General features: G+C 36.7%; 2 protein-coding genes across 7 annotated transcripts; one reads left to right on the top strand and one right to left on the bottom strand.

Annotated features, from left to right (window-relative positions):
- The first annotated feature begins 374 nt into the window (after positions 1–374).
- On the top strand, positions 375–20,825 carry LOC108971472 (G protein-activated inward rectifier potassium channel 3). Of its 6 annotated transcripts, XM_018937566.1 has the most exons (6): positions 3,839–3,926; positions 3,988–4,078; positions 8,112–8,465; positions 18,551–18,825; positions 18,898–19,680; positions 20,485–20,825. In XM_018937566.1, the coding sequence occupies exons 3-6, from the start codon at positions 8,188–8,190 to the stop codon at positions 20,784–20,786; spliced, it is 1,638 nt and encodes a 545-aa protein (XP_018793111.1). In that variant the 5' UTR covers positions 3,839–3,926; positions 3,988–4,078; positions 8,112–8,187; the 3' UTR covers positions 20,787–20,825. The 6 variants fall into 6 exon arrangements, with proteins under 6 accessions (XP_018793112.1, XP_018793110.1, XP_018793114.1 ...); XM_018937567.1 differs by lacking the exons at positions 3,839–3,926; positions 3,988–4,078 and adding an exon at positions 375–768; XM_018937565.1 differs by lacking the exons at positions 3,839–3,926; positions 3,988–4,078 and adding an exon at positions 375–787.
- On the bottom strand, positions 3,431–5,281 carry LOC108971450. Its single transcript, XM_018937504.1, has one exon. It carries the CDS (start codon positions 5,279–5,281, stop codon positions 3,431–3,433), a length of 1,851 nt encoding a protein of 616 aa, XP_018793049.1.
- Positions 20,826–26,002: the final 5,177 nt, after the last annotated feature.

Raw genomic sequence — 26,002 nt, 5'->3', positions numbered from 1 at the left:
CATACAAACATAAGCGTATGCATTTGTCGAGCAGTTTCGCTTTTATCATCTCGGCGCCCACTTTTCCCACCCTCAGAAGCTAGACAAATGTTCTTCTTACATCCTCAACTATCTGTCTAACAACAACAACAACAACAACAACAACAAACGTATGTCGATATTTGCCGATGTGTGGGTGTGTGTTTTCACGCTCTGCCTACAAATACTCGTGTGTAACTTACATGTCTACACAAAACGCTTATTTGAAATTTCGCGACTGTCAAGTGTTTGTCACTGTAGCTTCTATTTACAACTATTTACTTGTACTGTTGCAATAGTTATTGTTTTTACTGTAGCTGTTGATGATGATATTCTCAACAACAAGTCGTCACAGTCACTCGGCCACTCGCTCAGCCACTCAGCCCGTGTCAGTTTGTCCAGTTCATTGTGGAGCCGTGAACGAGCCGTTTGGACAAGCGCTTAGCAAGCAAAATTACCGTTAAAGTGCATAAAGTTCAGCTGTGAAAGTGCAAATTGTTTAAAAGGATAAAACGTGCTGATAATACCGATAAATAATCGAAATCTCTAAATAAATTTGAATTGCTTTGTGCTCTCGGAAATTATGCTTCGTGTGTTTTGAAGTGCATTTTTTTTCCAATGTCAGCCAATCGTTGTGGCATTAACGTAAATGCGTTTATGAAGTGTTTGCACTAATTTCTACAAGTAWTGGCGTTTATCGATATAAGAAGTGTTTTCTATACGCTACTTACTTAATACACTGAGCTTAAGGTGATTGTAAATTAATAACGTAAGTACAAGTGCTTCGTAAATTCCCAATAACAATTGCGTTGTGTCATAGAATTGTGGAAAAAATAACTTTCATTTATTTGCCAAATCGATAAATTAATGAAAAATTATGAATTTGGTTTAAAAGCAGTAGGCAACAACTAGAAGTGCTATTTATAAATTTTAAAAGAATATTGTTGCATTTTGTTTATGGCATTATAAATTTCATAATAAATTCTTCATAAATTCTTATTTTGTTATGAGGGCTAAACGGAAATTTTAATTTCTCAATGAAAGTTTTTTAAGGCATTAAATGAGCTTCCTTGAGCAAAAACCTTACATTTTCAATCATTTTTTTCCATATAAAATTTAAATATTTTACAAGAAACTTGTTATTATTTCAAATATACATAAAGTATTTTAGAAAGATTTTTTGAAAATTTCAAAAGACAATATTCCAAACTTGGCCATTACGACGTCATTTCTGGCAGTGCTTCGGAAAAAAAGATGCTGCCGCCTTGACAACAGGATTTCTTACAGCATTATTCGAAGCAACAAAAAAATTCGTGTTTAAATTGAGACCAAAAACGAGATATTGGACGAAAAAAAGTGAAAAGTGTATTTTTGGCAGACATTTATAAAAGAATGAAATTTCTGACGAAAAAGTTCGACGTTGATTGTCATTTAATATTTGTAGATAAAACCAAAATGCTTTGAACGAAGCCTTGTAAATTAATCTGTGTTTAATTTCATTAAAATTTGTTGATTAGTTCGCAAGAGATCTTGCCAACCAACTTTGAAAACACTGGTTCTTGAAAAATTCGGTTAACGTTTGACCTAACCAACGGGTAATGAAAGTATATGTGCTTTTTCAATTAGCATTTTTTTGACAGATCGCGCGTGAGTCGTGTCAAGCTGTCATATTATTTTTGTTCAGCATAGCTTGTCATTTCATCATGAAAAGAAAAAAACTTTACAAATCGTTCAACTTTATTATGAAAATTCGCGTCATCCCCCATCTTGCGATCCACCATTCATTATTGGATAATATTCAACCGAATAGACGACGTCCAGTAGTGCAGAAAATATACTCGTACCAGCCCTAGCTGTAAGTGTACACGAAGACCGTGGAGAGTCAATTCGGCCGTAGCAACTTAGACTGACGTATGGAATGACTTGGCTTATTTTACGTCAAGATCTTATATTGAAAGCATACAAAATACAGCTTGTGCAAGAACTGAAGCCGCTTGACCTTTCCAAGCGAGAACGCTTTGCTATGTGGGCTTTTGAAAAGTTCCAAAAAGATGTGACGTTTTTGAAACAAATTTTTGTGCAGCAGTGAGGCTCATTTCTGGCTCAACGTGTATATAAAGCAAACAAAAGTGYCGCATTTGGGACGAAGCGCAACGTGAAGAGATTCAAGAGCTGCCATTTAATTCAGAAAAAACAAGGGTTTGGTGTAGTAAGCCGTTGGAATCATCTGTCCATATTTCTTCAAAAATGATGCCGTTGAGAGTGTAACCGTCAATGGCGAACATTATCGCGCCTTGACAACCGACTATTTGATGCCTGAAATTGAGACTCGTGTTCCCGGCGACATTTGGTTTCATCAAGACGCTGCCACTTAACACACATCGCAGCAATGAATTGATTTATTGAAAGAAAATTTCGTTGGGCTGATAATTTCACATTTTGGGCTGATCGATTGGGCACCAAAACGTGTGATATAGTACCGATAGACTTTTTTCTGTGAAGATATGTAAAGTCGGAAGTCTAAACGGACAATCCCGCTTCGATTCAGGTTTTAAAGCAAAGCATAACATGTGTCATTTGCTGGTTACCAGTCGACTACTAGTATATATATATCTGAAACCCATGTAATCACGTAATTTTATATAAAACSCAAGTATTTGAGTGGCATAGATTAATCGAAAGTACGTCGAATAAMGAGTACGTAGTCAACTTCCAGTTCTACTAATGACTGTAAGCAAAATAGCAACTGTTCCTAAAAATGCCTGATAGTGGTCGGTGCGTCGCTAATGGAACAACATACGTAGAAGAAGCGGAAGCACGTTCTCACAACGTCATCACACACCTTTGTGTGTATGTGCCGTGTCACTGCCACCCATTTAAAACTATTTTGACAATAATGTCGAGTACAATGTCSAGATCTTTGTTGATAAAACTTTATTAATTAGATCGACCACTGGGCATTACTTTTTACCATTATTATATCGATATTCGACTTCAAGTGCTATTTGGCTGCATATACTTATCAAAGGAATTACAAAGTTTTTGCAGAGAATCTTAAAATTGTAGTATACCCATCGTGGTGAGGTTCTGAAGCAATTACTGAACTACATTGCACCAACTGAATGTACTTGTAAGGCGGACGAGAACTTGCTCAGGCTGTTAATACTATATTTAGCCTTTTTCATGAATTTGAGAATTCTTGCTATCTACAACGGTCATCACTAATTTACAAAGTCAACATTTCTAGAAATCCACCGACGCCATGCAAACCTGTCTGCAAGAAGCAGCTATGCATTGCCTCTACTAAAACATGCTTCCACTGTACCTCTCAACTCATAACAAAACCGTTGAATTAATGGCATGAAAATCTTCAAACAACCCGCAGTACCGAAAACTTAAAAACACTTTGTATTTATTTCTTCGTTGTTAAGCTTTTGCGTATTATACACCGAACCCAAGTATAGAGTCTGAAAATTGTCACTTCAAAAAACTCAAACGCAAAGCTAATGAGACTCAACAGAAACAAAATAGACGTGGCTGCGAGTATTTCATGTAAGTCCGCCATTTGCATTGGCTTGAAATCATAATACGTGCCATTGTCATACAAAGTTAACCAGTCCATTTCCAATAATTCCAAGAAACTGTGACGCCGCCAGTGATCAATCAAACCGGCTTCGTGTAGACGTGCCAGGAACTCATTCAACGGTTGACGGTGCATTGAACTCTCCTGCAAGGGAATAACCATCGGGTAGTTACGACAAAAGCAAATGTCGGATAGGCGAAAAAGCGGTCGAGCGAAATATTTCTGCARCTCATCGTAGATGGCCCACATATCGGTCACCATAAATGCATAACTGGTATCCAGCGTGTCACGTAGTAATAGGAGCTCCGTGAAATTATTAAAGATGGTAAAATTCTGCAGATATTGCCTAAAATCCAAGTTATTACTAATTAACTCAAGCTCTTCAGCGCTAACAGCCACTTKTATGCCTCGACGCAATAATTCGTTAATTGTTTGGACCCTAGCACCAGGCGGTGCATTCACAATGTAGCTGTGCAGGTAAGTGCCGTATGCTGTGCCAACTATCACACCCGCCAATGAGGTAGTACAAACCAACAGTTTATGTTTGCTTGAAATGCGCCTGTCAATATGAAATGCCATGCCCAGCAAGCCGGGCAACAGTGGAATATTGATGAAGTGCTCCAATATTTTCAGCGGTGGCTGAGCTTGCCAACGCGCTATGYAGATCCAAAAACAGCTGATCGCAATGAAACTGCAGCTGAATAAAATTATAACAGTACTTTGTATGATATTAAAGTAGAAGGACGATTTCGGCAGTGGCTGCTCCAGTGGCACCATCAGACACCAATTGATGTGTTGAAACACTACCGAATAACTGATATTATGATCACTGAAGTCGATGAGTTGTAGTGAGCCCATGTCAATGGTCTTATTCTCGAAGTAAGCGCACAATTCCACATAGCTGAAATATTTACGCTGCGTGCTCATGGGATGCTCAATTGTGGCATTGTGAAAATTTGCATATTCTACCAAAGCGCGGCCTAAGAAACCGCTAAGCGTGGSMTCGCCTGCTGTGGGCGTGTATGTATAAATTTGCGGATACCAAGCTTTCGTGAATATGCGCAATGGATGACCATACATATTGGACAAATGTTTTGGAAATATTGCTCGATAATCTGGTGGCGTAAAGCTGCTTTTAACTGGCATTTGTGTGGGATATATGCGTAACGTCCAGTAGCTATATTCCATCACAACTRTGTGCGGCTGCAGCACAATTACATTGAAAACTTGATGCCTCAAACACAACCTTAGTATTTTACTTACATAACCCGAGCTTGCTAAGTCGTCGAGTAGCAGTATAAGTCGAGTTTGTCTAATGCGCCAAAGCCGTTGCCAGAGCTTTCTCAAGAGACATTCATCCAATTTGCGGTTGTGCGTGAGCTGTGCGATGCTCAGCAGTTCCGTATTGAATTTGTTAATGTAACGTTCGATGGGCGGTGTGGTGTCAATATGCAGAAATGTTACTGTATCACGTGTGTTTTGGGTCAGTGAGTGTAATATGTTTATGGAATCTAGCGCAGTGATATTGTCCCTTGCATGACTTGTATATATAATTGTATTCACCCGTCGCTCCTTCGAGGAGCTAATCACAATATCGGCCAGTATTTGCATAAATTCTTGACCCAATGTCGTCACACCAATTAAGTTAAGTATCGTTGTGAGATTCTTGAAGCTCTGCATATTACTTGGGATTAGTATATGCTAGMGCTCCTTACTTTCCGTACTGTCTGCAGTGAATGTATGGTAGGTACTGAAAATTCGATTGTCAACGTCTGTTTTATATACAAAATTTTCATGTCACAAGGATTAATGTGCCGTTATTAGTTAAGTTGTGTACAGATTTCAGATAGTGTAAATTTCTGCTGCGCTTTAATTGCTCGCTAATATTGTCTGTCAACTAAGTTTACACCATAAAAAGCTATTGAGCTGCTTCTCATAGCCTTGTGTAATAGCATCATTGATTATAATTGTTGGCATTACTAAACTTATGGGGATAATTTTATATTTTATATATATTCTCATATATTTAAATCACATTCATAATTTAAATTTTTGAGACAGTTCTTCTTTTTATTAGAATTTGGATCCAGTTTTATCTAAATTCGCGCAAGGTATAGCCTCGCATTTGATGCGGTTATAGAGTATACAAAAATTTCTCATTCAAAAATAAAATATATTTTTCGAGACATTTGTGCGCCCTATTACTTAACCAACTAGTGGTTATAGAATTGCACCCCAACAATGTTTCTTCGTCTATGAAATATCAACAGCCACTTCGTCCTTCACCACTTTTTTCAATATAACACCAAGYTATATTCTGCCGACATTATTGGTTTCAGCAGATCTGTTATTCGAAGGCAATTCTCTTTGATTTGTCTTATTTCTACGAGCGACCAATAGAAGATGCTTTTACAATTTATAAATATACAAGTAAGTGCTAATAGCTTACTCAGCTAAGAAGGTTTCAGTTGACCCTGTTTTTAAGACCCTAAATATTGGTAGGCCACCGGAAGGTTCGTGCAACATCTGGCTCTCCATGGTCCATCAGTGGTGTGCCGTATTTTCCTATATAAGGGCCTTGTTGGCATAGAATATAGACCTGACGTATCATTACAGAAAATGATTGGGTAATTTCGTGAGATAACACGTTTAGCAAACTTGGTTGTAAATCGCTTGGGACCTTCGCTGTGAGGCTTATGATACCGTTCAGTTGGAATCACATATTGTTCAGGTTCATATCATCCGATTCGAGCCAAAAAGATTCGGTTATCATTGAGCGGTAGCGATTCCCATTCACAATAACATGACAGTTTTAATCATCAGGGAAGAAGTACGTCCCAATGACGTCGCCGGCCCATAAACCGCAACAAACCGTAATTTTTCCGGGATGCAATGGTGGCTCATGGAGTACGTGTGGATTGCTGCCTGGCCAATAACGCATATTTTGCTTATTGACGAAGCTATTCAGCCAGAAATGCGCTTCATCGTTGATGAAGATAATTCGCTGAAAACCCGGATCATTTTGAAGTTGTTGCTTAGTCAAATTTACGAACATACGACGTTTATGGAGGTCAATCAGCTTCAGTTCTTGCATCAATTTAATCTTGTTAGGATGTAGGCCAAGAACTATTACCAAATTCGGCACAACGACGTCACAGAGATGCCCAACGCTTTAAAAGACGTGTGTGAGATAGATTTGGGTCTTCTGCGCTAGCGGCAGCAATACTCTCGACACTACTTTGTCTTATCTGCACGGGAGCATTTTGTACTGCGTCTGTTTTCACTAGACGCTCGATTGTTGATCTGATAGTATGATTATGAAGACCATAAATTGGACTTAGCGCTCGTAAGGTTGAGGCCACCGAATCCGAATTTCGGTAGTAAGTTTTAATAATTTTGCCTCGTTGTTGTATTGTTTATCTTTCCATGATGAAATGGCAAGCCTTACTGAAAAATTTGCTCATTTGACGGATCCGTCGATATCGAACTTTTCATTTGACGGCGTATCTTCACGGAATTTRGCATGGATTATTCTCCAAGAAAATATTCTATGAAATTCTTCAGATCGTGCCACTATAGCTTATAACTGCCATACAAMYTGGTCGATTGGAATCAAATGCTTGTAAGGAAAACTTTTTAATTTGAAGAGTTAYATTAATGAAATTTTTAACGATTTATTATTTAAGRCAGTATTGTGCTCTCCGAAGAAACTGYTCAGATCGTGGCACTGTAGCACATAGCTGCCATRYAAACTGACCCATSAAAGTCYAGTTCTTGTAAGGAATCTTTGGTMTTTGYAAGGAGTATTATAGACTTAGTGCAACCGATGTTAACGTTGCTTGGTCTAAGCAACAGCGTATAAGTTAAAAGTAAAACTAAATAGTTTTACACAACRACAACAACAACAACAATATGCGTGCAAATAAAATACCGGCACGTTTGCAGTAAATATAAATATATATTATGTACATATAAACATTTATGTAATATTCGTGATTTATGCCAATTTTGACGTCTTTCACACTTCAATCGCAGAATAATGCAGCAGAAAGTGGGCGGCAGAAGAAGCTACTAATTTCATTACATTCGCTGCTTTTTGTTTACCTTTACACTTGCTGTTGTTGTTACTTTTTGTTAAAACAATAGCAAACTGTCTAAATATTTGTGCACTTGAGTGCGATTCGACACATACATACATATGTACAAATACATACACATATAAAACGTTACGTTTATATAGCAACAATTGGCTATGCAAACGCGAAAGTACCGTAGCAAAACAGTTAGCGAAAATTTTGCACCTACTTGTCAGTTAATAAGCAAAAATACATATTTTTTATTTACTAGCATGTGATTAGACTACTATTAATAACTACAATTTACCTTATATCATGAAGAATTATAAAAATCGCTAAATTATTGCTAAAAGTTTRTTTAGATATAAATCTTGTCTTAATGAATTTTGCGCCATAACCAATCTTTAACCAATTTATTTCCTTTCATTTTTCAGTTTTTCTTAAGTGGCATTTCCGCGTTAGTTACAGTTATACGTTTTCCACTTTGCATTCATCAGATTTCCGTTCAGTATGCGCATCAACTTAATGAACAGCTTACAACCCCCAGTGGATGAGAAATTATCATCTGCTGCTTCGGATTATTCTRCAGTTACGACGCCTTTGCAGCGATTATCGCCACCGCCGCGCATACAACGTCAGGTCACCATAGAAGGGCAACCGGATTCACTCAACAGCGTGATCAGTAACCCAGGCTCGTTTCCGATTACAATCGTACCAAATCGGCCAGCGAGTTTTTATGGCTATGCGAAAACTGGCGGTGGYGTTTTCCAACGCCAAGCGAGTACCAGGTGAGTGACAATATTTTTGATTTCATATTGTATTATAGTATAACTATAGRATATAAGAAAAGCATGAGCAATAGCGTTATTCGAAGTATTGCCCATCTGAAGCTAATGCTGACAAGATGTCACATATTTCTTACAAATTGTGGTTTCCATCAAAAAAATCAAAAAAAAAAAAAAAAAAAAAATGCTATAGATTGGCGGCTTAGAGTGTATCAATAAATATTTTGATACCCAGTTCTGTTGTTAACAGTATTCCAGTCAAGGTGTTCTGCATCGAACGGAATAAATGCTAGTCGTAAGGCGCCATGTCTGGGCTATAAGGCAGAAGTGGCAAAACTGCCCAGCCGCTATGCCAAATAGCCTTTAATTGCTCTTATAATTTGAGGTCAAGCGCTTTCATGATGGGAATTGTTGCCTCTGGTGTAGTCCAAATTCCAGGTATTTTCCAGCAAAAGCTCGATTTCATTTGATGAGTTGTTGCCGAAAGCATTTCCCATTATTGCCATGTTTCACATATGTTTTTTTGCGTTTAGGGTTGGCTTAATGGAATAATTTTTTATCATAAGTCAAAATCCGATGCAAAAATACCTCTTTTTGTAGCGTTGAAGCAGCATTACCTATACGCAAAATTGTCTTTCAACGTCTCTTCTGATTAATTCATATGACAACCAAATTACTTGCTTTCGAATGTATCTCGCTGGCTTCAAAAGTTTAGAAATGGTTGCTTAAGTGACTTTCAAAGAWTCTGCCAACAYATCTTGTGTTTGGCARMAATCTTYAYCAGCTWCTTRTCTTCAAGCTTTTTTGGTTGCTCAGGACGTTATTCGATATTSAAGTCAAAATCAACAGTTTTAAATTACCAAAATAGTGACTCAGTTCGCGAGACGCATCAGGCGCTGCGGTCAACATTCGCCTAGCAGARTCGATTGATTCTACATTTTAATATCAACAACTGATGAGATTGAAGCAAGCAATCGAAAAACCGGCCARAACTGATCAACAGAAAGGCCTTTGTCTTCCATATGGACAACGCTTGAGCTCACATATCTTTGATGACTTGGAAGAAACTGGGAGAGCTTGGCTGGGAAGTTTTGATGCATCCATMATAGCCCTAACCTTGCACCAGCGCACTACCATTTGTTTCGGTCAATGCAGAACTTCCTTAATGGAGTAAAGTTGGCTTCAGGAGAAGCCTGTGAAAATTACTTGTCGCATTTTTCGCCAAGAAACCCGAAAAGTCTCACACTGATGGCATAATGTGAAATAACATATGGCAGAACAAGTGTCTGCATATGTTTCAGGCAAACCTATATAATGAACTCATGTACTAAAACTTCAATCCACTAAAAGTTTATATAAACAACTCCAAAAAAACGGCTTACACACGCTTCACTGAAGCGTTAAAATCAAAGCAAGCCACTAAACGCTTTGGTCAACACTACAACAGTTTGCTTGAAAAGTATGCGCGCATTTATTATTGGCATTAAACGCTTTCCATGAACGCCACACTAATAAGTAACCGATTAAAATTCGCCTTTCATTCGTTTTAGCACCGAATTAATAAATTGCGCAAACATGCATCAATCGAAGAAAAACACACGGTTAAATGGGCTTTTAGCAAGTACATCTGCTGGCGCACTTAAACATTGTTCCGGTACGACGAAGTTTTTCGTTTTTTCTACGCTTCATTTTGAGCACTTTGCGAGCTGTAAGTCAGTAGAGTGATCGTGACTGCTTTGGCCGGTGGTACGCGTGCGCGGCTGAGTTTTTCTAGTAATTACTTTAGATACATATGTGCTGATAACGGATTCGCGCTTTATTTGAAAGCGTTGCAAGTGTCTTTTAGCATTTCGTTAAGCTATTCGTTTATCCTTTAGTTGTACTTTGTTCGTTGTAAGAATATAAGTGAAAATGCAAAATCCGCATAGTGATGTGCCAATGCTTCATGAAGCTGAGGAAGTGGCCGCCGAGAAAGAGGAACCAAATCCATTGTCCTTCCAATGGAAACGTCAATATATGCGCGGTATATCGGCCACACCGTCACAAGCCGGCGTCTACTATGAGGCATTGAAGGGATCAAGTGCCTCACTGGTGCGAGGGTATGTGGGAAGAGAGCGACTGGTGTATTTGACGTCTTTAACAAAATAATCATTTTGCTATTCCACCTTTTTAGATTTTCGTATTCGTACCTAATCGGCACCTTTTGTGCTCTAGGTTTAGTAAAAACAATGTCGGACGCTATTTGCCGAAATTATTTGAATGAAATTGAGGTGGCATCATCTCGCCGATTATCCACCAACTGTACGTTTTGTCAGGTTGAGGTTAAAACATCTCTTTGAGCATAGTCTCAGCCGACCTAATAAATTGCATAGGATTGATAGTAGTCGCCTTGAGTAACTTGTGTTAGGCTTCGTCGATCTATGAGCGTAGTTGGATCCATATATAGGGCTATTGGACATCGTAAGGGATCAGCGAGCGTAGTTATCCATGCGAGAAATCTTCTCTAATGTCCATCTTCAGTTATCCAAGTGAGATCTCTGTTAATTTTGGTGTGAAGATCAGCCATATTACTTAAACTTAAACTAACTCCAAAGCTTCCGTCGCGATCATAAAAATATATATGAGTCTCTTTCAGTCCCCTCCTATACATTGTAGGTTTTTTCGACGGCAGATCTTATATTGTATATATTTTGGAAATTTTACTCTTTAAATAACTGCAAATCATACTCATTTCTATTACTATCTACAGAATTTTTTGTAGCTAAAACGATTGATACACTCTCTTCAAGCAAGCTTTTCTAAGCTATTTCTTGAATATGGCTGTGGATKAACGCTACGAACTAATCCAACCTAATTTTTAAGATTTCTGTTTCCTTAAGATTGAACTCAAATACTCCACCAACCTAATACATAGGTTTACTAAGAACGTAAGAAAAAAAAAAAAAATCGTGGAATTAATTGCCATTTATAGCTGTTAAATGAGTTTGCTCTCATAACTGCATACGTGAATTGTTGTAAAGAGTTATCTTGCTGAGTGATATAGAAAAAATTATTTCAAGTAACTTATCTTTAGATGATTTGAACTTGATCTACATGCACATTGACTCACACATGGCTACTTACGATGAAGTATTTAATTAAACAAAAACATTTTTTTTATCAACGAAAAAATAATAAATGCAGAGATGGAGACATAAAACTTTGTAAGGTAGTGGTGATTGGTAGCACTTGAGTTGTGTAGAGGAGCAGTTTGAGTAATTTAGTAATCTGTTAAATTTAAAATTAGATAAGATTTTACAGAAATGATGTCAATCAGTTAAAGGCAGTAAATGATAAAATATTTATAATATAATTGTATATATATGTATGTGTRTTAGGGTGGGCACAAAAAATAAGAATATAATCCATATGAGTACGCATTATATACGGCTCCCATATATGGTATATAATAAATGAAAATACGCAATCTTACCAGAATTTTCGGTATCTAAGGAACAAAGAAAAAATATATATTAATATTATTACATATGTATATTAGATTAGTTTATGGCCGAATTTAATTTTAATTCTTAATTTTGGCTGTTGAAATTTATGTTTCTGTAGCTGATTAGCTTAAGATCGCAACGCTTAAAACTCTCTTGCCTTTTAAGTCTCGGCTACTTACGCTCGTTCGCGGATTGCGCCCCTCGCGTCGGCTGGGCGGGAGGAGGGTAATCGTTGGGTATTATTATTAAAGAGTGAGTCTCAAAAAATTTTTTTCACTTGATACTCTAGCAGCTAGAGCTTCCTAGATACCTCTACAAAAAYCTTTCCAAGTATGAGCTCTTAATTGTAGCGGGAATGTACCCCATCTAACAGCTTTCTATTTTTTTAATCTTATTTTCAGACAGAAAAAGTTATATCTCTATTCCCTAATGGGACTAATGGAAAAAATATCTCCTTTAATAGTTTTGTAAGAAATTGAAAGCTTTGCAAAAAGGTTTTTACGATTTTCTCGCAAACCTGGCCATTTAAAAGGTAGAAATTCGAATATTTTAAGTAAAMATTTTTTTCTTAGGAATTTTTTTAACTCAATAAATAATTTAGAATTGCAAAATACGTGAAAAAGATTCAGAGTTTTTTTCAAAGGTTTTTTTTTAACCAACTTAATGTGTATATACACATTGTCACCTAAAAAGCAAAACAATGTATCATCCAAAGAATTGAAACTGAGTTATTTAATCCCTACGATTCACTTCATCAAACTACATACATTTATGTAGCATAAAAATTGCAGCTTCCGCTGTCAGATATAACCAATATATAACCCATGCTTAACTAAAATATAACCGCTTTATAACCAATATATAACCATTTTATAACCTAAACTCAACTTTTRTTTAAATATGAGTGGGTTTTATTATAACGTTTTTCCTTCGCCTGTRAACTTATGAAAATTGAAGTTACGTTATTTTTAATTTKAGGTGACGATAGATACCTACACATTTCATTGCAATACCAAGCATTCATATTTTACAAATATATCTTTAAAATGCTTGTTTGAGTAATAATTTAAACCCTATAACCTAATAGTAGTCATGCAAGCATTTGACCTTCAACTTGAACTCGTGCGAATTACTACACATAATTACTAGCTTTGATGATAACTGCACACATTCATACATACATACACATGTAGATCTATTGCGCGCAGCTGTTGTTGAGAGCAATCTATCGGACTGCATTCTCCACCCACTCTAAACCGGCAATGCCTATCAGTCGACTTCAACTGCAGAGGGCTGCAAGCAGTAATTGACGATGTCAGACGGTTACATACCTAAGCATATGTGCCTGTGTAGAGGTACGTATGCATATCCAACTCACGCGTTTTATATGCTTTTCGCTCCGCGTTGAGCACCACTTCTCCTCCTGCCACTTCTCCCTCCATCGTATGCCTGACAATTGTACCCAGCGATTAGTGTCAGTTTTATGAAAGTCTTGTAGTTGTTGTAGTGCAACTTTTAGTCGGCGACAAATAGCAACTGCATACCACAAGCTCAGCCCGAAGTGACAATTACCAGTAAAGCATGCAAATATGCTGGCATTGTTGCTGTTATCAAATAATTGCTTATTTTACGGAAGCATTTGGCAGTTTACATTGTCTCAATTTAGCAGCAATCAGTGCAAGTTGTCCGTTATTGTCTGCATTATTTGCATAGAAATTTCCTCACGGATATCTCGGTACATACCCAGGAGGAAATGCAACACTTCTGAATAGTTGTGGTTATTAAAAGGCAATGTTATTTCTCTTTAGGMTGTGTTAGTGTGATTTTACTCTCACTCTGCTCTTTTAAAACTCTGTTAGTGCTGTTAACATTTTTGCTTAAATCAAAAATTTCGTTGTTATATCAGAAATATTCGGAAAATCTACAAAAAGTCATTAAGCTTCAGCTTACACAYACTACGGAAGTCAATAAATTACTTCAGCATATCTATACCATATTCCTTTTCGTTAGTTTTCAATGAGATACAATAGAGATTACAAATAATATACAAATAATTGCTGTTATTTATTACTAAGAACAACAATTTAAGCTCTAACTACAACTTCCACTCGCTTTAATTAATTTATAATTCCAAAATTCTTTAACATATCATCACTTCAATTACACGCCGCTCTCAGTTCGCAACAAATTGACACCTAAACAAATAATCAGCTGTCAAAGCTGTCAACATAAATTAGCTTAAGTGTTTAATTGTGAATCAAAACAATTCGAAAGTCTTTGAACTGCCCTCAATAGATTTTTTTCTGCTTATTTGATTAACTCATTTTATCACTTGCGGTTGTATGTGTAAATATATGTACATATCTACATATCGCTATCAAATAACTGTCGGCATCTATATAAAAGTCAAGCGCATTCACGAACACATACATATGTACGTGTGTGTGCGGTTCAGGCCCCACATTTTTTATTATTAGCTTAGTTTTAGAATTTTTAATTAATACTTGTAGAAGCCGCATAGAGCCAAGGCAATAGTAACAATTCAAATCAAACATAAATGGATAAATGGGGCGAATGGTGTGAGTGAGTGACAAAAACAAAAAGAGTCGAATTTAAACAAGAGCATTGAAATTAATTGGTCGCGTGAATATTTTGCCTACGTTATAAATAATTTAGTTTTCGCGTGGAACTCTCTGTACATTTATTCACTAACAGGTCAATTGAGAAGTTGCCGGCCTACCAGATTAAAACATTTTTTTTGGTAAAGTTCGGTTTTTTAAAGCAATATAGTTCAAGGGTGATATCRGTGCACTGATTACAGCGATTCTCCAACTTTTAGATACCATTTTCACTTTACGATTTGTCATTTGCTTCAAAATAGACCACAGTTTTGGCGATTTATACAAACTCGAAACTGAAATTATTAATTCTTAATGTATTTGAAGATCATTCGTATACTAACCGATAAATCGGTTAGCGTTTCTTTTGAGAAAAATAAACATTACTCAAATAATTGTGAAAAAATTATGGATGTATTTAGGGAACCGGACGATGACGAGGCATTTTCAGAAGATTAGATGAGATAGTTCTCTTAAGTCGTTATTAAAAAAGTATCAATAAATATATAATAACAAACACATTGGTTACCTTCCACAAATAGCATGGAGAGTTTTTGTTTTTTAATTGTTACAACAACAATAATGACAACTGCAATCTTATGCACAACTCTATCTACAGCTTAAAAACAGTTATATCTGTTATATATTTGCCTAAGCACAACTACAGGGTGATATCAATTATTTTTTTTATCTAAGCTCAAGAGTGAGCGCCCTTTTCTAGCACGTGCTGTTTTTCTGTTCTCCACAGCGAAAGTGCTTATCTAAGCGTCAATTGTATTTAAGTCATCAAGTATTTATTTCCTCTTTATCTGCCAATTYCCAGTTACATCGCCAATTCAATCAATTTGATAACATTTGATTTCCATTTACCGTAAATATCACAACAACTACGCCTTATGGGGCAGATGAAAAATAGATTCTAAATCGGATCTAATTTGTTGCTGTAGCAACGCAACTTAATATACATAATATTGTATACCGGTATGTACAAACATACTATATATACTTGYATACAAARAGCTTAGCCCTTTAAATGCCTTACAATACATACRTACATACATATGTATATCGATTTGCATTTATTAATATGCGTACATATGTATATATACGTACTTGTGTAGGTGAAAAAAATTTCCTTTACGTTGCGGTTGCATCATCAARCACTTGGCATATTTATCAGCAAGAATAACAACAACACTAAGATACTAATTTTTATAGTGACGGCTTGCATACATCTCTCATATAAGTATCATATGCAAATTTAGCCCTGCCAAGTTGAGTAGAAATAACTCATAGACGTTGTTATAGTGATAATTAGCGAAATTTTATTCAGCCTACAATGTTTTGTGGATACACTGAGAGAAAATTTTTTGTGACATTTTTCACTGAAATCCACAACTGCATATTTTTAGTATGATTATTTCTATGAAACGTCTGATGACTGTCAGGGCGTATGCGTACTTTTGCTTGCATTCATTTGACAWCGCCTACTTTTATGTGAATTCCTTGAGGATACGCTGCACCGATTTCGACGAAATTTAACGCATGGCATTCCTCTCATATTTCTCATCTTCAGCGCGTAAATTGGCGAAATCGGACAACAACCACGCCTACTTCCCATATAGCACAATTTTAAATTTTATTTGATTCTTTCATTTTCCATTTCATAAACCAAGAAGCAACTAATTTAACGAGATAACACTTTGCGCGAATAATGCACATTGAGTATGCCGCCTTCTAACAAAAAATTGCCAAAGACCAATCAAAACTGCGCAAGCACCTAGGTACGGAATAATAGGACCCCAGTATCTATAGTTGACTTTTGACCGAGAATATCGGCCAATGTTGGGATATACTAATGAAAATCRCAGAGAATCTTTTACTGATAATAGTATTCTAAAATGGGTTGAATCGGATCAATAGTTCCCTGAGCCCCATATACCTAATATAATGGTGTTCGAACTTCCTGGTGTCTTTATACCGCATATATCGGCCCATATTTGAGTTATTGCAATGGAAACTGAAAAAAGGGACTAAAATGTAAATATTTGAACAAAACCTTGACCTGGTCCCCATATAATTAATATCAGGATTTTCGCACATCCCTCTGACTGAACTGTGAGGTACTTTATGAAACGAGTATTAAATGCCCCTTTGCACTCGAACTCAGTCCTTCCTTACTTGTTTATATTGCATTTGTAGCAATAAATTATATAATACCGTCCAAATAATTTAAGCCTGTCAAGATTGCTGTGTGTTGTAAGCAATATAAATAAAATTTTCTACACTAAGAAATATTAGCTAATTAATGCGATTGCGAGTTTCGAATTAGAAGGTGTGTGTGTGWGTGTTTGAGTGCACATYCGCATTTGGGCAAACTAWTGCATATTCTATTACATAGCTAGATTATGATGTATAACTATTTGATCTGCGACATTATTCGTTGGCACTGGCTGCTGGTGTAGCTGCCTTTTTACAASCGAAGGTTTATAGACCTACTTATATATGTGCGTATGTATTTATGTGTGAGCGTTACAATTCTGTGAATTAAAATTTTTTTATAAAAATGCTAAAAATTTAAAAAAAATACTGTTATTTAACAAAGGTAGTAATTAATACAGTACTTCCTTGTATATTTATTAAAAAAAATATATATCTGTTGAGTCATCCTGTTTGCGATAAACGCTTATGAATTTCATAATATACTTCTGGGCGAAATTTACAGGGCAACACAAATTCTGCTGACTTATGTTATTAACATTTTGAACTGTTATCTTGTAAACCGCCTTTTTTGATTAAATTAAATTGTGGATTAATGCTAGTAATCGTTTACATATTATTCCCTACAAAGAAATACAGAGTTTTCCATAAAAMCGATATTTCTATAAGAGAAAAAGGAATGGAGCTAAGGGGTAGTGCCCGATTTCAAATATATAGATCCGACTATTGTAAAATCATACCACTTAACTAAGAATTTCAATAAAATCTTTCGTGTATTCTTCCTGAAAAAGTGCCAAAAAACCCGCTAGATGACGCTGTGTTCAAATTATTTACAAATCCTGATCGTATTCAGGTTTTTTCTTTTTGTGCTGAAAATTAGAGACGTGGGTATTACTGAGGTTGGATTGTTCAAAATTAATCTTGTATAAGCAATAATTAGATAAATTCGATTCTCTTAATTACCGTTTTCACACAGACATGAATTTATTGAAAATTTCTTTTATTAACATAGAACAACCTAGAACTTTTTACAGGTAGGAAGAAACATTCGTTAATATTTAGCATAGGTCAGATGGTAAGGTTGATGTAAAATTCGATTGATCGCACTTGGACAGATATTTATGCTTTGTCTTACTCAAAAACTCCTTCAAGTGCATAGTCTCACATATATTTGAGACGATTTGAGTTCACCACAAAATTATTAAGGCGGTCACGTTGATCCCATTCACTTCGCTTCGAYATTGACTTTGCTAAGTACAAATAGTTCGTAGAACTTATTACGGTTCGCTTTGGGCTTTTGGGCGCGGTGCAGCAGACAATGCTTTCCTACAAAATTATTGGTTTAACTACAATTTCTTAAAATCAGATCTATTCCTTTGGAAGCCCGATCTATTCACGATTGATCCTCTAAACCGGTATGAAACGACGTATGTCTCCTTGATGTTTGKTCTCCATAAGAGCTTCTTATCAAGGATATTTCTCCCAGTCCACCGGTTGAAGAGTAAACCCTCGCAAGGAGGAGGGTAACATCAGGAAMTCTGTATCTTCCAGTAAATGCAACTAGCTGAGTTTAACTTGGATTAATGGCTAATCAATTTCTATCTGCCCACTTGGTTAACATATTTCATTAGAAAAGTTCGAAAAAATTATATTCCAAAATAACTATGAAATCAAAAATTTCGTTCCTGGTTAATTCTATGCAAATAAGTATTTAAATATCTTTGTTATTTCTGCTTTCTTAATATAAGTTTTTCTCAACCAACAGATCACGTAACTTCCGCCCGGGGAGCATGCGTAAAGTACGCCGCCGCGCTGTCTTCAAGAATGGCGATTGCAATGTTATGCAAAAGAATCTGATGCGGCGTCGTTTACGCTTCATGCARGATCTCTACACAACGCTTGTGGAYTCACAATGGCGCTGGACGCTGCTGGTATTCGCACTTTCCTTCATACTTTCTTGGCTTTTCTTYGCACTGCTCTGGTGGCTCATTATGTATACACACGGCGATTTGGAGGAACTGCATTTGCCCGAACATCAAGGTACATACACAAGTTGATTATGCAAGAATTTTAGTTAACTTTTTATGCAATATATTTTTGTTGCTTCCCTAGAGGAATCCGGTTGGACGCCTTGTGTGTCCGCTATACACGGTTTCACCTCGTGTTTCCTCTTCTCAATTGAGACGCAACACACCATCGGCTATGGTGTACGCACCACCTCGGAGGAATGTCCGGAGGCTATATTCATGATGTGCTTCCAATCGATATTTGGCGTAATGTCCTCGGCTTTTATGGGCGGCATCGTGTTCGCCAAGATGACACGCGCCAAGCAGCGCGCACAAACCCTACTTTTCTCCAAATATGCGGTCATTTGTCAACGCGATGGTGGTCTGTCGCTGATGTTCCGTGTCGGTGATATGCGTAAGTCACATATTATTGGTGCCGGTGTGCGCGCTCAGCTAATACGCACGCGCACCACAAAGGAGGGTGAAGTGATGAGTCAGCATTTCACCGAACTGGAAGTCAGCGCCGACGAATGTGGTTCGGATTTGTTCTTCATATGGCCGATGGTTATCGAACATAAAATCGATGAGAATTCACCGTTTTATAATATGTCTGCCACYGACATTCTGCAGGATAAATTCGAGTTGGTCGTCGTTTTGGAGGGCACAGTCGAGTCGACGGGCCAATCAACACAGGCGCGTTCGAGCTATGTAAATACAGAGATATTGTGGGGTCATCGCTTTGATCCAGTGGTTTTGTACAATAAAGAACGACAGGCTTATGAGATCGATTATGGGCGTTTCAATGAGACAACACAAGTGGATACGCCGTTATGCAGTGCACGAGAGTTGAATGAGATTTATAAGATACAAGAGGGCTTTAGAACGCCAGGTGAGTTCATTGCTAATGCTTGAACAGAGGGAGAGAATGCAGAAATGAAGGGTAGGATAAGAGAAGGAAAAAAAGAGAAGAAAAATACGCAGGAGTGAAAGAGAGAGACACGAGTGTGACAGATAAAGAGTGTAACACTAGAAGCTACCAAAAAAAAAAAAAAAAAAAAAATTATATTATTTTAATTTAACATTGATAAATACACATACATATCATATTTATAACACTACAGTTGCTACAACACTAATTATATTAATTTATTTCCACCTTTTCATACAGAAACCACATTCACCGCGCGTCAACTGTCCATCAACCACTCCGATAATTGAGAAACATATTCAAAATCCCAAACAAATATTTATCAATTTTTATAAATGTATGCACTTCACATCATCATCAGAATACCTACCAAGTGCACTAGCCCCGTCAAAGGCACTTATTGTTGTTGTCTAGCTATCAATGTATTTGTATTTGTATATTTTAGTAAAACGTTCCAAAGTTGTTGTCTATATAACTACTACGAAAAAAAAAATCGAATAAAATTGTTCCTTTATGTTAAARCTTAATTAATTTACTTTTACTGCATACTAGCACATACTTCCTTACACATATATTTACATACAAGTACAWACATGTAATTAGCGGCCAACTACATCATTACATTACTCAAACTCCTGCTGTTGTGTTGTCCCAGCGCTGTAAGTCATTGAAGTCCAAATGGCAGATTRTTATTAAAAATAACTTTAACTTRTTTAYTAACTTGTCTTTGTTTTTTTCATTTCATTAAATCGTTATACTTTTCAGTGCAACGCAATCCGCTGCTTCGTTGCGCTTCGTATGAGCCGCAGTCGAATCGTTTGTGCGGTTTATCAGCCGATGCGGCACTCTTCAAGCAATTATCCTTCACGTTGCCGAGAAGAAGACCGAAGTCAACAGCAACAAATGTATGCAATAAAGCCGGCGTTGYCCCGTCGTCATTGACCGCGTCACCGGTGAGCGAGCGCAGTTCGGGCTTCTCTTCCATTGGCTCGGCGGACGAGCGAACACTGCGCTATGCGGCTTTGCTTGAAGGCGTTGAGTGTGTGCGAAAAACTTCGGTCAAATAAGTGAAGCGACTTATGCTAATTAACTTTAATTATTAAGTAATGCACATTTTTGTAAATTTATTAATAAAAATTATATTTTGATTAATACGAAAAAATAATTTATATTTCGAGCTTCTATTTTCGGTGAAATTTGTCCAAAGTTTTTTAATCCGCTTATTTTATTAGAATATTTTCGTTTCAGTAATAAAATCTTCTTCGAATGATGTCATGAAGCTCTCAGTACTTATACCCGAAGAGAAATGCAAGAACTAACGGCTTGACCTTCCCACGCGACATCGCTTCGATCTTTGGGCTCTTGAAAAGTTCCAAGAAGAACCGATGTTTTCGAACCAAATTCTGTTCGGAGTGAGGCCTTGTTTTATTCGTCATGGAAATTTACAAAACGCTTCGTTCCATGGGTTCTTGAAAAGTTCCAAGAAGATCCAACGTTTTGGAGCAAAATTTTGATTTAGGATGAGTCTCACTTCTGGCTCAAAGGGTATGGGGTATTTGGTTTCAACGAGACGGCGCCACTTCCCACACATCGCATCAATMTATGGATTTATTGAGATAACACTTYATTGAGCAGATAATTTCACCTTTCGGGCCGGTCGATTGGAAACCAAGTTCGTGTAATAACAAACCGTAAGTCTTTTTGATGCGGACAATCCCTCTTYGATTCAGACCCAGGAGCAAAAAAATCATGTGTGTCATTCGACGATTACCAGTCGAAATGCTCAAATGAGTCATCGAAAATTATACTCAATGGATGGACAATCAGAGATGTAGCCGCGGTCAACATWTAAYAGAAATAATCGTCATAAAATAAATACCAAAGAATGTTCTTTCGAATGAAAATTTCTGTGTTTTTTCTTTAAAACGAATCGCAAACAAGTATCATACTAATCAACAACTACTGTTAGAGCGAGTACAGCGATTTGCTGTTCTCTGTATAATGAAAGCATCAATAACCACTCTAATACCTGCGCTGGATTAGTTACTCACCTACCACCAATCGRCGTTGCAGTGAAAAGCTCTGCAGCGAAATCAGCTGYAMGAYTSACGACRTTATGTTTATYTTCCACAAGCACCTTCGGACAACTCTTGAGAAGCAGGGGTCGTTGAATTAAATGGACCACATTCCCTCAAACTTTATCCTCAAGATCAAGTTTCAATTCACACTAATAGAGGGTGGATGACGCAGACGGTACAAGAAATACGCAGGTCGCTAAAGACGGTCTACAATTTTCGAAAAGGCTGACTGACGGATCATGGTGAGACGGTATGAATTAAGAACATACAGATTCGCCAAAAGCATAKTAGATCATGTMCAAGCAYACARGKSGAAAACACGCATGCTTTTTACTYACGCCGTTTTAAATAGATTAGAGCACGGCTGTTGGCCTAGTCACAGCTCACAACTCACTGGAATCACATGAGAGCCGTACGGGCATTATTAACGATACCACATATAGCAAGTACAGTGATCATAAGAGGGACGCTGAAACTCCTTCTATGTTTTGTGTGTCCTATATATATAGGAGTTTCGCAGCTCAAGGGAATAGTTGAAGTATCAGAATTAGATATGAAGTCTCTATTAAACTTCGCAAAAAACTTTGAAGTCTTTTATTAGGAAATCTTCAGCTCATATTAAACTGAAATTCCATCTAAGTATAGCGTCACAGTCAGCCAGTAAAACCTACCCAACCTAACAACGGCACTGATTTAACACAATACCTTACCTTGAAGGGACATTTGTTGTATAATATAGACAWTGTACTCAACGACGTATTTTCATACGTTTACATTAAGAAGAATTTGTATGGTTAAGGATTTTTGTTAACAAAAGGAACTGAGGTATTAGACATATATAATTTGGAGTTATCTCAAGCGGTTGGGCTAGTCTAAAGTTCAATTTTTCAATTCATTCTGGAAGTAAGAAAGCGTAAAAGTATTTCTCTGCTATAATAAAAYATTTTCCTTTTCKTTTTCCTTTGGAATATGMCATTTTTGGGCAATTTTTTTTTATAAATACTTAACTGACTCAACATCTTAAGCAGAAGATAGCAAAAACGAACAATATCCCTGCCAACCAATTTGTGAAAAGTTCAAAGCGCTTTGTCTCTTTGTAAGGGTATTATGAACGAGTATATGTATAGGAGTTTCTTAGATACCACAATTGATTGCCGTTCTATGGTAAACCATCCAAGAATTGCTCATGGAACGACCCTAATGGCATCGACCTCTTAACCTAACCTGAATTGGATTACACAAAGTGTTTTTACAACATTCAYACCCTAAGAAAATATATATATTTGCACATTTGCTCTAATTTCAGAGTCATAACCATTTTGCTTGAGATTAGTGAGTTATGAAAATTAAATGTGAGCAAGAAATCACTTGGTGTAATAGATTCTGTAACTGAAGTTATTTTCAATGTAAATTGTTTTCGAATTTTGCTATTTGCGTTGTCCTTCASCCACTGCTGTCCCGTGGCTTGAGTGCTGTTACACCCACTTCAACAACTCCCTCATACACGAGTAGTTTGGAGAGTACATGTGTGATTGGCAGTGTGTCTCTGCATCTATATAGGCCTCTGTTGACCGCTGTAACCGAATATCGACWAGCTACTGACACTGTCAGTCATTGCCCAAAGCAGTGCGCATATTGCAAACATACATATGAATATGTGTACATATGTATGTGCCGTGGCATGTTGCGCCTGCTCATATGCGTTCACRTAATTTACAACAATATAAAGACATTCAGCATAAATCATGTGGCAAACTAAATAAATAAATAAATGTGTGGTAGCCGCAAAACAACATTGTCGTTATAAATTTTTGGTCACTCAATTCATTTGAGCGCTGTTTCGTTTTTGTTTTTGTTGTCGGCTATTTCGTTTGCATTAGCTTAATTGGTTGTTAAAGATATTTATTTTATTAAGAGGCAGTTCATCAGAATGGAGTTGGCATAGGCAAAGCGTTTAAAGGTGTGATGGAAAAAAGAGGTGAAAAAGTGGTGAAAAAATGTGGTGGAAAGGTTGAGTAATAGTTCAGTCGCAGAACATCGCAAAAATATAAATGTTTTATAAACAATTCGCAAGTGGATTTTGGATAGTGAACTACTCATCTAACTTGCTTACTTATACTGTAACTAGAAACGTTTCGAAGATCATAATTCGCGGGGAAATGTCTTCTCAATAAATAATCGCATACCGTGCACAGTTCAGTTAGCGAATTTCTTTCCATACATAGACAAGTTACTAAATATTTTCTGCTACTAATAGAAATAGTTGGTTATGCCTTTTTTTTAACTCAAAAAAAAAAAATGGATTTCTTCAATTGCAACTTAGGGTGCCTGCTTCCGATCAGGTCTCAGTGCTAACCGAAAACTATTGTGTGTTTGTACTGAGCTTCAGCAAGATACAAACGGATTCTACTTTGATTCTACTGAATAATATTCCACGAAATGTGTTCGAGTATTTGTCATCACCACATTGCTCAAATCAACGAACGGTTTTTAGCGAATATTGCTCAACGCTTGCACTGCTTAGAAGTTTACCAGAAAAAAACTTCGACAAACTTGAAGAAATATGATAAAAATATACAAACATATACATTAAGATGTATTGGTACGTTATCGTTTATTACAAATGTGTTAAGAATATTGAAATATTATTCTACCTTGCGGCACCAACCACGCTTGGTTCTAATGCTACTATATTACTCTGTTTATACCCGGACGGACAAAAACTTATTTTACCAGCTAAATATCTTCACGAAATTTGGTATAGAGTATTATTTAACACATTGCTACAAATCTTCAATCAAATTGCTTAAATCGAATCATTACTGCATATAACTGCCATACAAACTGACCGATCAAACTTAAGGTTTTGTATGAACAACTGTTAAATTTTACTAGATATCTGCATGAAATTTGGCATAGAATGTTATTCACAACATCGCTGTAATCTCCGAAGAAATTGTTCAGATCCGACAACTATAGCATATAGCTGTCATACAAACTGACCGTTCAAATTCAAGTTGTTGCATGAAAAACTTTTATATTTCTATTATATTATATTCACGAAATTTCGCATAAATTATTATCCAAAGCAACGCTAAGCTTCAATTATACAAATCTTATAATCATACATCATTATATCATATATCTCTCTTTTATACTAGATTATGCTGTAGGAAATGCACTTGTGTAGGGTATTATAACTGCGGTGCGGTCAAAGTTAGCTTTTTTCCTGTGTCTTTAATTACTCAGCGTAGAAATATATTTTATAACTGTATTTATGTTTTCATTCTTTTTTTGGCAGCTTATGCACTTTGTTGCACACCTTCCGCGGCCACATGTTCAATAGTCGAAACAAAAAATGGAAAAATGCAATAACATCGAAATCAAAATTGTGGCAGAAATCAAGTTCGTGGGTTGCATGCAGTTGCCATAAGAAAAAAATAAGGCGTTTTGCGCCGATTTGTGGCAAGCACGATTTTTGCTGCCTTCACTGTTACTGAGCTTGTTGTTTCAGCCACAGATGTACTATAAATGTGTATGTGTCTTGCATGTGTATGTGTGCACATATACATATATMTTTGTTTGATTACTAGTTAAGGCTGCCTACTAAGTTTCTGAGTTATTATTTTTACACAAACTATTGTTGTTGTTAAAGTGGCTTAAATTTCAACTATTAATTTCTGCCATGATTTTCGCATACTGATTTTGAATTTGCGAAAAATAATCGAAAAAATACTACGGCGGCGAGTCAAAAGTGAAAAAAAAACTGTAACAAAACTTTATGTAAACTTATTTGGGCACATGTGTGTGTGTGCATTCAGAAAAATTGGTGGGTGGGTGATGACGTTTACTGCAACCGCGTTGTGGCCACCGCCTTGCCACAAGTGGGCACTTATGCCACATGCAAGCATTAAGCGCTGCCGCGTGAATGCCTTTGCGGTGACTTTGGCGTGAGTTGTTAGGGCATTTTTCTTTTGATTGTTTATTGTTATTGTCGCCGCTTATTATTCTAACTGTGCTGTGTATGTAACTGCATGCTCATGCTGTGAGTTTGCAGCTAATATTTCTACAGCACCATTCTTGCACTGTTTATTGTTCCATTTTTAAGTGATCCATTGTTGAGGTAAAGCGCATGTGTGGCCACTTTGCATTGACTTCATTTTATTTTWTWTTTTTTTTGCCAAATTTATGTATTTTCAAAGCTC

This window comes from Bactrocera latifrons, unplaced genomic scaffold, assembly GCF_001853355.1.
Source record: "Bactrocera latifrons isolate USDA-ARS-PBARC rearing strain unplaced genomic scaffold, ASM185335v1 scaffold_344, whole genome shotgun sequence".
NCBI classification, from domain to species: domain Eukaryota; kingdom Metazoa; phylum Arthropoda; class Insecta; order Diptera; family Tephritidae; genus Bactrocera; species Bactrocera latifrons.
Note: the sequence above shows the minus strand (reverse complement) of the source record. Positions and strands in the feature narration are given on the sequence as shown.